The sequence below is a fragment of the Hyla sarda genome, chromosome 2 (genome assembly GCF_029499605.1).
Source record: "Hyla sarda isolate aHylSar1 chromosome 2, aHylSar1.hap1, whole genome shotgun sequence".
Taxonomy (NCBI): domain Eukaryota; kingdom Metazoa; phylum Chordata; class Amphibia; order Anura; family Hylidae; genus Hyla; species Hyla sarda.
The window spans coordinates 39,449,317-39,462,361 of NC_079190.1; the positions used below are offsets into that span (position 1 = coordinate 39,449,317).

The 13,045-nt window shown below is 40.7% G+C and overlaps 1 protein-coding gene across 1 annotated transcript in view; it reads left to right on the forward strand.

Moving 5' to 3' along the window:
• The window catches only part of DYNC2H1 (dynein cytoplasmic 2 heavy chain 1), a gene marked incomplete in the record, with an annotated part of 465,550 nt that overhangs the window by 247,120 nt on the left and 205,385 nt on the right, over window positions 1–13,045 (forward strand). Inside the window, 1 exon segment of the mRNA XM_056561585.1 lies at window positions 12,254–12,409. Coding sequence (XP_056417560.1) covers window positions 12,254–12,409 — 156 coding nt within the window.

A 13,045-nucleotide genomic window follows, 5' to 3' on the forward strand; every position in this document is an offset into this window, starting at 1 on the left:
AGGGGTGCAGAAAGGTGTACATGGGTGACAGGTGTGTAGAAGAGTGTACATGGGTGACTGGTGTGCAGAAGAGTGTACATGGGTGACTGGTGTGCAGAAGAGTGTACATGGGTGACTGGTGTGCAGAAGAGTGTACATGGGTGACTGGTGTGCAGAAGAGTGTACATGGGTGACTGGTGTGCAGAAAGGTGTACATGGGTGACTGGTGTGCAGAAAGGTGTACATGGGTGACTGGTGTGTAGAAGAGTGTACATGGGTGACAGAGGGGTGTAGATGAGTGTACATGGGTGACAGAGGGGTGTAGAGGAGTGTACATGGGTGACAGAGGGGTGTAGAGGAGTGTACATGGGTGACAGAGGGGTGTAGAGGAGTGTACATGGGTGACAGAGGGGTGTAGAGGAGTGTACATGGGTGACAGAGGGGTGTAGAGGAGTGTACATGGGTGACAGAGGGGTGTAGAGGAGTGTACATGGGTGGCAGAGGGGTGTAGAGGAGTGTACATGGGTGGCAGAGGGGTGTAGAGGAGTGTACATGGGTGACAGAGGGGTGTAGAGGAGTGTACATGGGTGGCAGAGGGGTGTAGAGGAGTGTACATGGGTGACAGAGGGGTGTAGATGAGTGTACATGGGTGACAGAGGGGTGTAGAGGAGTGTACATGGGTGGCAGAGGGGTGTAGATGAGTGTACATGGGTGACAGAGGGGTGTAGAGGAGTGTACATGGGTGACAGAGGGGTGTAGATGAGTGTACATGGGTGACAGAGGGGTGTAGAGGAGTGTACATGGGTGGCAGAGGGGTGTAGATGAGTGTACATGGGTGGCAGAGGGGTGTAGATGAGTGTACATGGGTGACAGAGGGGTGTAGAGGAGTGTACATTGGTGGTAGAGGGGTGTAGAGGAGTGTACATGGGTGACAGAGGGGTGTAGAGGAGTGTACATGGGTGACAGAGGGGTGTAGAGGAGTGTACATGGGTGACAGAGGGGTGTAGAGGAGTGTACATGGGTGACAGAGGGGTGTAGAGGAGTGTACATGGGTGACAGAGGGGTGTAGAGGAGTGTACATGGGTGACAGAGGGGTGTAGAGGAGTGTACATGGGTGACAGAGGGGTGTAGAGGAGTGTACATGGGTGACAGGGGTGTAGAGGAGTGTACATGGGTGACAGAGGGGTGTAGAGGAGTGTACATGGGTGACAGAGGGGTGTAGAGGTGTGTACATGGGTGACAGAGGGGTGTAGAGGAGTGTACATGGGTGACAGAGGGGTGTAGAGGTGTGTACATGGGTGGCAGAGGGGTGTAGATGAGTGTACATGGGTGACAGAGGGGTATAGAGGAGTGTACATGGGTGACAGAGGGGTGTAGAGGTGTGTACATGGGTGACAGAGGGGTGTAGAGGAGTGTACATGGGTGACAGAGGGGTATAGAGGAGTGTACATGGGTGACAGAGGGGTGTAGAGGAGTGTACATGGGTGACAGAGGGGTGTAGAGGAGTGTACATGGGTGACAGAGGGGTGTAGAGGAGTGTACATGGGTGACAGGGGTATAGAGGAGTGTACATGGGTGACAGAGGGGTGTAGAGGAGTGTACATGGGTGACAGAGGGGTGTTGGGGTTAAAGAGGGGGGGACAGGGGTGACAAGGTGGTAACAGAGGGGTGGACAGGGGTGTTTAGGGTGTAGAGGAGTGTACAGGAGTGACAAAGGGGGGTGGACAGGGGTGAGGGTACACTACCTTAATTAAGCTGAGCTGAGCCGTCCTTCTGCTTGGGGTCGGGTAACATTAGACAGGCCAGCGGTGAATAATCCGGGGGGGGGGACCATCCGGGGGGCCGGGAACAATCCAGTGCACTATCCTCATTGCATTCAATCCCTCCCGTCCGTCTTGCGTGCCTGTGACCCACTCACTGTGCCGCAGGGGGGGAAGGGGATGCTATGTGCGCAGTGAACTGTAGGGGGACACTGTGTGCACGCAGGGTTTCCTTCCCCCCTGCGCCGCCAGGGCGGGAGTTAAAAAAAAATAAAAAATGTACAGTATTTGCCCGCGGAATCCCCGGCAGTTCTCAACGGAACCCCAAGGTTCTGGGGAACCCCGGTTGGGAATGGAGGATCTAGACAATGGACTAAGCCTTAAGATTTATCCATTAAACCTGCCTCCATGCAGAGGATCGCTATTTAAGTGTAGACGAATAGCTGGAAAATTAAACTAAAGCTTTACCTGCCACAAGAAAAACTACTATTTTTGTAAAATCACTAATCTTGAGCATCTTTTCTTAGAACTCTGTGCTTTTGATTCTTTTTTTTATTTAGGGGTGTTTCTTATATCTATCTATCTCATATCTATCTTTCTTTCTATTTGCAATATTAAATATTCTGAATTGTTTATAAAGACCCCTTAAGGACATTGGATGTAAATGTATGTCCTGATGTGCGCACAAACATATACATTTATGTCTTGTGCTCCTGCAGTCCCTTATGTACAACGGGACCCACCGGTAATGCCAGACATAAGCAATCGTGCTGATGCCTGCCATTAACTCTTCAGATGCAGTGATCAATACGGATCATGGCAACTGCAGTAGCTTTTTATGGCTCATTAGACCACCTGCAACGTGACTGCGGGAATCTGGTGAGTCAAGATGGCGGCCGGAGAAGTAGATTGCAGACCAGAGAGTTAAATAGTTGATTTTCCTGTCATTGCTATGCAGAGTACTGAACAGTGTTAGCAATCTAATGTTTGCTATAAATTGTCCCCTATGGGGGCATAAACATTTTAAAATAAATGAAAAAAAAAAAAAAAAAAAAGTGATAAGCCCCTTCCCCAATAAAAATAAATAAATTGCCCCTTTGTCCTATATTATCGAAAGAAAGTGTAAAAAAATAAAAGCCCCCTAGAACTTGTTTGTCAGACATCACAACATCATGTGACAGGGAGTTCCATAGTCTCACTGCTCTTACAGTAATGAATCTGTCTGTGATGATGGTGAAACATATTTGGTATCGGCGCAATCGTAATGTCCGAACCATCAAAATATAATGTTAAATGAGCACGAAAAAATATTTATTTTACCTGCTGTATCATATGCAAAAAAATTAAGATTTGTAATTTCCTCCCTGTAAAAAGTATTTTTATGTCACTTTCATGTCCTAATAAATCTTGACACTAGGGTCTCCCTTCTGGTCCAGACTGCATTCTGTCTGCTCAAAAGCACAGACTTTGGTCTCCTGCTGAATTGGCAGGAGACCAAACTCAGGAAGTGCTGCCTGGCCATAGGCAGTGAATAGCACTCGCTCTCCCTGTTTCATACACGGGCAGAGAGAGAGAGACACGCCTCCTGCACGGGAGAGCGGAGGCAGAGCTAGGGCCCCGTACAGGAGATCACGGGGGGGGTCCCAGCGTTTGGACCCCCTGCGATCAGACACTTATGCGTGTCTATGGCTGCAGATCTCCTTTAACCCCTTAATGACATAGGGCGTAAATGTAGGTTCTGATGCCCTGGTACTTAACGCACCAGGACGTACATTTGCGTCCTATACATGACGCAAGCTCGTATCATGTGCAGCAGGTCACAGCTGCTATCAGCAGCCAGGGACCCTCCGGTAATGGCGGACATCAGCGGTCATGCTGATGTCCACCATTAAGCCCTCAGATGCCGTGATCAATACAGATCACGGCATATGCAGCATTTAAAATAGATGATCGGATCCGATCATTCAGCATGGCGGCCAGAGGTTCCCTAACCTGCCTCCGGCCTTCTCCAGGGGTCTTCTGCTCTGGTCTGAGATCGGGCAGACCAGAGCAGACGATCGCCAATAACACTGATCAGTGCTATTCCCTATACATAGCACTGAACAATATTAGCAATCAAATTGCTAGAAATAGTCCCCTATGGGACATAAAAAGTGTAAAAAAAAAAGGTTTAAAAAATTTAGAAAAATCCTCTCCCCCAATAAAAATGTAAATGGCCCCTTTTCCCAATTTTACCCCCCAAAAGTGTTAAAAAATGAATAATCCTATTTGGTATTGCCTCATGCATAAATGTCTGAACTATCAAAATATAATGTTAATGCTCCTGTATGGTGAATGACGTAAACGTAAAAATAAAAAGTCCATATTTTATTCAAATTAATAAGTGATTTAAAACTTAAAATATAAAAGAGTTATGATTTTTAGAAGGGTAGGAGGAAAAAACGAAAATGCAAAAATATCATTGGCCTGGTCCTTAAGGCCAAAATGGGCTGTGTCCTTAAGGGGTTAAGAACAAAAATGAAATTCTGTGAAATTAAAAACCCAGCCCTGTGAACGATTCATTATAAAGGTGATGGTAGATTACAAGATGTGACATACTCTAGTAGCTTGTGACATGTGTCATAGCAGATCTGTTGTACTTTACCCTACATATTCCTATAGACATTCCTTAGGGTGGTACACATATGGAATATGTAGGATTTCTAGTATGGGAAGCCTTTATGTATTTATTCCTATTTAACAACTATGAAGCAAGAAAAGCTGCCCAGTGTACAGGAGGTCATAGTTCATATCGGTGCGGTCGGCCCTGTCGTCCGTTCCCGCTCTTATAGGATGAATTCATTGTACCCTTAGATAACTCGCCCACTGAAGCTCTTATTCTCACTAGAAGCAGCGCCAATTGGAATCCGCTCTCCAAGTTGACAAGTGGTGAGTGAGCTCCGGGGGAGTCAGACATGTGAGATCTCATCAATAAAGACACGACCACTAGAAAATCAGGCGGAGAGGCCCAGATCTGTGTAAAACAGCTGCTTACATCTCTTCCAGCTGATAAGTGTTCATAAACGTGTCTCTTACATAACGCCATCTATTCAGGGCACAGAATACACTGGCATTAATTTCTGGAAATGAAGGGCTTTGCATTTGGTTTTATTTATTTGCTTCAGCATTGTACTGTATTTATAACAAATTGCTGCTTTTTACCTCAGACACTTAGTATAGCTGTAGAGAAAAGCCTTTAATTGTATTCAGTACAGAGCGGCTGTCGTATGCCAGGAACAGAAAATATATTGCCAGGATACTGGTCCCCATGCCTGCTCTTCAGTATACAGCAGTCTGTCTATCTATCTTATATCTATCTCATATCTACCTATCTATAGATCTATCTATCTTATATCTATCTATCTTATATCTATCTATCTATAGATCTATATATCTATCTATCTTATATCTATCTCATATCTATCTATCTATCTATAGATCTATCTATCTATATATCTATCTGTTGATCTCATCTATCTATCTATCTATCTATCTATCTATATATCTATATATCTCATATCTATCTAGCTATCTCATATCTATCTATCTCGTATCTATCTATCTATCTCGTATCTATATATCTCGTATCTATCTATCTATCTCGTATCTATCTATCTCATATTTATCTATCTATCTCATATTTATCTATCTATCTCATATTTATCTATCTATCTCATATTTATCTATCTATCTCATATTTATCTATCTAAATGTATAAATCCACCAGCACACCCAAGGTTGTCCAGTGCAAAATAGCAGAGCTTTATTGGCCCACTATGCAGTGCAATGCATGTTAACAGTGCAATGTTTCAATGGTATCACACCGTCTTTATCAAGCATGATATACAAGCGCTCAGGGTAACATTATATAAGGTGCAACATCTCCTCAAACAATTATCCAATCTCCAAAACAATCTACAAATCCGTATAAAATGTATCCATACAATAATACATCCATCACATCAAGTGACATTACAGTAAAGTGCAAAATCAGTGCAATGATTTATAAGTGTACATATACAGTGATCCCTCAACATACGATGGTAATTAGTTCCAAATGGACCATCGTTAGTTGAATCCATCGTATGTTGAGGGATCTGTGCAATAGTAATATAGAAAGTTATACTCACATGTCCCCGCCGCTCCGGACCGTTACCACTGCCCTGGATCGTCGCTGTCATCACGTCCGCCGGGGTGTCCTCGCTGCTTCGGACCGGCAGCGCTGCCCTGGATCGTCACTCTCCATCGCCGTCATCACGTCGCCGTGCACACCGCTCCTATTGGATGACGGGACAGCGGGCGCGGCGATGTGATGACGACAAAGGAGAGCGACGGCCATGCAGCGGAGCCCGAAGAGGACGGTCCGGAACATCGAGTGACACTCACCGGAGCACATGGGGCACATTAAACGGCTATCCAGCGGCAGCTGAAGCAGTCTGCGCTTCCAGATAGCCGTTTATGTGATGGCCCCGACATTTAAAAGCATCATTATCTGAGAGACCATCGTATGTGGAAATTATCGTATGTTGGGGCCATCGTAGATCGGAGGATCACTGTACATATACAGATCGTCACATAAAACATATATAGCACAATGTGAAATAAAATACAGTGATTAAGTGCCAGCTGTCTGTGCACATAAGTGCTGATTAAAAATAAAGTTGTCATGGGGACGGGGCCACACTCGCCTACACATGTATACACGCCATGTCGGCATTCTCTTCCGTACTGTGAGTTATGTGACTCACCTCTGACCTTGCTCACTGTCACGTGATCGGTGCCGATGATCGCGCTTGCGCACCTCTCACTCTGAAGCCAAAACCGGCATCAGGCTGTGGGACAAGGTCAGGGATCGTCACTTCTCGGACAGGAAAGACAAATAAGCTATCTGTCATTATAGTATAGAGTATATATTTGTGTTATTGGTTTAAAAAAAAAAAAAAAACATGTAGTACATCTATGTATCAAAAGGTATGAATATATGAATGGAATATTTATTGCCCAAAAATGACAAGATGTTCTAGCTGCATTCAAGCCACTAGGTGAACTAGGGAATTGTAGAAAAGTTTGTGTATGTATGCAAGACAATCAGTAATGGATATAATAAGGGAATATATGCAAAGGTAAACCGTGTTTGTGTCAAAAATGGGTACAGTGAAACATGATAATGAAAAATAAAATAAAAAATAGAAATAAAGGATTTTTAAGGATGTACATATATGGGCATGCGCACACCTAGTTGTGCACATACCCATACGTACATCAAGGTAAATGAAAAAAATATAGATATATATATAAAACAAGACTAGTGTATAGTGTAATCAGTATAATAAATGTGTGTCAATGTAAAAAGTATACGTCAGTATAAGCAGGCACCACATACCCCTATCCATGTACAGATACATCTATATACATATACCATCTATGGAAGAGGATTAATAACTAAAGGAATATGAAATGACAATCCTGTTTTATTAACAGTGTAGATCTATATATACATGAGAAATCAAAGACATATTAAAAATAACACTATAATCAAATTCCAGGTGATTTTTCGTGATCCGTCCTCAAGACAACAAATGCTTCATGTTCTAAAATGTAAACAAGAGAAAAAAACTGTGTGAATATTTATCTGCAAATATTATAATAGTATATCACTATAACAGAAAACTGGCATCGGTTATGCATTATATATCGAAGTAGTTACAGTAAAATCAACATTTATGCCCCGAGGGCAGAGAGTATCTAGCTCATGAATCCAGTATAATTCCCTTTTCTTTAAACGACTCACTCTATCCCCTCCTCGCTTTGACATTGGGACATGATCTATTAAGGTGAAACATAATTCATGTTCCGTGTGACCCACCTCAACGAAATGTTTGGACACCGCCAAATCTAGTCTACCCTTCCTTATAGAGTACCGGTAGTGGTTGAGGCGGGTGCGGAAATAGTGTCATTTCAACAATATATAGATCTTGGCATGGACAAGAACGTACATAAATGACTAAATCAGACGTGCAAGTCAAAAAGTAGTTCAATTTATATTCCCTGTGAGTTCCAGGATGAACAGATACCGCTCCCTTGTTCATCCTGGGACAATTCACACAGGAACCACATTGATATGAGCCTTTACGGTTTTCACCAACCTGTCTCTCAGACTCTGAGGTTTCCTATAAGACATCAAGGGAGGTATTTGGAATTCTGGAATTTCCGGATGGCAGTTCCTGAGGACCGACCAATGTTAACATATACTCTTTGCAATTTTGTCACATCTATGACTATAGGTAGATACAAATGCTATCCTAGGGGAGGTGGTCACATCTTTCTGTCTGTGTTTTAAATCTGTATGATCGATAGTTAAAACCTTTCTTTTGCTCTCATGTAGAAGGCCTCTTCGTGCAAAGTTCTAAAATTGGACAGAAACAGAGGATAAAGTCAAAGTAAACCGGATATGTTCATTCACTTGATTAAGAAATTGAAAAAAAATCATGTGATTCAGTGCTTGCCCATATTAAAAAGATGTCGTCTATGTAACACCACCACCCCAGCACATGGCTGAAGTGGTGGCTCCCATAGATGAACATCTCCTCCAGGGACGCCATGAACATATTGGCATACATGGGCGTCAAATTTATGCCCATAGCGGTCCCGGATAACCATAAATAATATTTATTGTTAAACATATAATAATTCTGTCTCAACACAATTTCCAGTAGAGTTACGATAAATGTGCATTTATCAGGAGAGAAATCCCTCTCAATAGCTTTATGTACTGCATCCAGACTTGATTCGTGAGGTATGGATGTGAACAGTGATGTTACATCTAGAAACGCTAAGATAGTTTTTTCAGGTATTTTGATCGACTCAATCTTCTTGAGGAAATCCGCTGTATCTATAATGTAATTTCTCATGTATATATAGATCTACACTGTTAATAAAACAGGATTGTCATTTAATATCTCTTTAGTTATTTATCCTCCTTTTAGTTATTTATCCTTTAGTTATTTATCCTAGAACATCTTGTCATTTTTGGGCAATAATTCTTTCATTCATATATTCATACCTTTTGATACATAGATGTACTACATGTTTTTTTTTTTTTTTTTTAACCAATAACACATATATATAAATATATATATATATATATATATATATATACTCTATACTATAATGACCGATAGTTTATATGTCTTTTCTGCCCGAGCAGTGACGATCCCTGACCTTGTCCCACAGCCTGATGACGGTTTTGGCTTCAGAGTGAGAGGTGCGCAGGCGCAATCGTCGGCACCGATCACGTGACGGTGAGCAAGGTCAGAGGTGAGTCACATGACTTGAAGTACGGAAGAGAACGCCGACATGGCGTGTATACACGTGTAGGGGAGTGTGGCCCCGTCCCCATGACAACTTTGTTTTTAGTCAGCACTTATGTGCACAGACAGCTGGCACTTAAGCACTGTATTTTATTTCACATCACGATCTATATGTTTTATGTGATGATCTGTATATGTACACTGTTATAAATCATTGCACTGATTTTGCACTTTACTGTAATGTCACTTGATGTGATGGATGTATTATTGTATGGATACATTTTATACGGATTTGTAGATTGTTTTGGAGATTGGATAATTGTTTGAGGAGACGTTGCACCTTATATAATGTTACCCTGAGCGCTTGTATATCATGCTTGATAAAGACGGTGTGATACCATCGAAACATTGCACTGTTAACATGGGCCAATAAAGCTCTGCTATTTTGCACCGGACCACCTTGGATGTGCTGCTGGATTTGTACGTTTGGAATCTGTGTACGTGGTCTGCGACTGGGACTGCGTGTATTGCTACTTGCACCCCTCTGCTTAAGGATACTTCTGCGGTTGTGCTGCCTACCCTGTGGTTTTTGTATCTTCTCATATCTATCTCATATCTATCTATGTATCCCTTATCTATCTATCGCTCATATCTATCTATCTAGCTATCTCATATCTATCTATCTATCTCTTATCTATCTATCTATCTCATGTCTATCTATCTATCTCATATCTATCTATCTATCTCTTATCTAAAAAACTAAAAACAACAGCACTCAGTGTAAGGAAAGATCCGACAATGCGGGGTGCAAGCAACTGATTACGGATTAAGTCCACCAATCCTTTGAGATAGAAAAATGAAGCCAGTGCAGCCTTCCATAAAGTGAAAACAGGGCGATTTATTCCATCAAAGAAATGTGTTACACAGCAACGTTTCGGTCCTCTCCAGAACCTTTCTCAAGCTAGTTACAAACAGATTTGTGCTACAATTTATACACATTAATATCAATCAATAAAACAGTGCATCAATGATTACAGTAAAGTGCAATTAGTGCTAAATATACTTACAGTGCAAACAATGGTATACATGATAAGGGCTGTATAGCACAATACAGTCAAAAAGTGCTTCAGAGTATATGTCACATATACATTATAAGAAAAGTGCATATAGCATATATTCACTATATGCACTTTTCTTATAATGTATATGTGACATATACTCTGAAGCACTTTTTGACTGTATTGTGCTATACAGCCCTTATCATGTATACCATTGTTTGCACTGTAAGTATATTTAGCACTAATTGCACTTTACTGTAATCATTGATGCACTGTTTTATTGATTGATATTAATGTGTATAAATTGTAGCACAAATCTGTTTGTAACTAGCTTGAGAAAGGTTCTGGAGAGGACCGAAACGTCGCTGTGTAACACATTTCTTTGATGGAATAAATCGCCCTGTTTTCACTTTATGGAAGGCTGCACTGGCTTCATTTTTCTATCTCCTATCTATCTATTTATCTCATATCTATCTATCTATCTATCCATCTATCTCATATCTATTTATCTCATATTTATCTATCTATCTCATATCTATTTATCTCATATCTATCTATCTATCTCATATCTATCGATCTATCTCATATCTATTTATCTCATATCTATCTATCTATCTATCTATCTCATATCTATCTATCTCATATCTATCTATCTCATATCTATCTATCTCATATCTATCTATCTCATATCTATCTATCTCATATCTATCTATCTCATATCTATCTATCTCATATCTATCTATCTCATATCTATCTATCTCATATCTATCTATCTCATATCTATCTATCTATCTCATATCTATCTATCTATCTCATATCTATCTATCTATCTCATATCTATCTATCTATCTCATATCTATCTATCTCATATTTATCTATCTCATATTTATCTATCTCATATCTATCTATCTATCTATCTCATATCTATCTATCTCATATCTATCTATCTCATATCTATCTATCTCATATCTATCTCATATCTATCTATCTATCTCATATCTATCTATCTATCTCATATCTATCTATCTATCTCATATCTATCTATCTATCTATCTATCTATCTCATATTTATCTATCTCATATCTATCTATCTCATATCTATCTATCTCATATCTATCTATCTCATATCTATCTATCTCATATCTATCTATCTATCTCATATCTATCTATCTCATATCTATCTATCTATCTCATATCTATCTATCTCATATCTATCTATCTCATATCTATCTATCTCATATCTATCTATCTCATATCTATCTATCTATCTATCTCATATCTATCTATCTCATATCTATCTATCTCATATCTATCTATCTCATATCTATCTATCTCATATCTATCTATCTCATATCTATCTATCTCATATCTATCTATCTATCTCATATCTATCTATCTCATATCTATCTATCTATCTCATATCTATCTATCTCATATCTATCTCATATCTATCTATCTCATATCTATCTATCTATCTCATATCTATCTATCTATCTCATATCTATCTATCTATCTCATATCTAGCTATCTATCTCATATCTATCTATCTATCTCATATCTATCTATCTATCTATCTATCTCATATCTATCTATCTATCTCATATCTATCTATCTATCTCATATCTATCTATCTCATATCTATCTATCTATCTTATATCTATCTATCTATCTCATATCTATCTATCTATCTCATATCTATCTATCTCATATCTATCTATCTTTCTCCTTTTCTCTTATCTATAGTTCACAGTATATATTAGTAATGTAAGCCTGAGCCCAGATTTAAGGTAAAAGGGGTACTCCAGTGGAAATTTTTTTTTTTTTAAATCAACTTGTGCCAGAAAGTTAAACAGATGTATAAATGACCCTTAGGCTACATTCACACTATGGATTTCCCCTGTGAATTTGCGCAGGTAAGATCCCCAGCAGATAATAGCACATGGTATGTGTGGGTGAGATTTTAAAGGTTTTATTCACATTCTCCAGACGTTTTCCACACAGAAAAGTGAGTCTGCTGGGGATTCTCCAATCCACATCAAGTTACATTGCAGAGATGAGCAGAATTTATTTTTCTGTCTTTTTAGTTGTATTCATTGTTATTTTTCAGGCACCTCCAGGATTGAAAAAGAACCTGTTAAGAACTTACGAATCCTGGACACCAGAGCAAATTGGCAAGGGTGGGCTAGCATCTCGGGCACAAGCTTTATTCAACCTGGCATGGTTTCACGCGGTGTGCCAAGAAAGGAGGAACTACATACCTCAGGTGAGCAAGTCCAGGGATGTACCATCTTAAACAGAACTTTTCATGCTGCCTGAACCGCTAGTCATCAGGGTGGTCCCAGGTGGCTCCTGTCTTCTCTACTGTCCTTGATTGATAGATCTTTCCTATACCCAAACAAGGAGCGACAAATCAAGCCAGATGACTTGTAGACTTAGTGGTAGAACAGCGCTCCAGTGCAGTGTTTCCCAACCAGGGTGCCTCCAGCTGTTGCAAAACTACAATTCCCAGCATGCCCGGACAGCCAACGGCTGTCCGGGCATGCTGGGAGTTGTAGTTTTGCAACAGCTGGAGGCACCCTGGTTGGGAAACACTGCTCTAGTGTGCTGTGGTCTTCACACCTGCCCTGTAAGTGTATTGCAGACAAGTGTAAGTAAAAAGAGATGCATTCACTGTACTGTGTGCATCGCCACTAACTAAAGTACATTTTGCGGGGCTGAGCACTAGAGATGAGCGAATTTACAGTAAATTTTGATTCGTCACGAACTTCTCGACTCGGCAGTTGATGACTTATCCTGCATAAATTAGTTCAGCTTTCAGGTGCTCCCGTGGGCTGGAAAAGGTGGATACAGTCCTAGGAAAGAGTCTCCTAGGACTGTATCCACCTTTTCCAGCCCACGG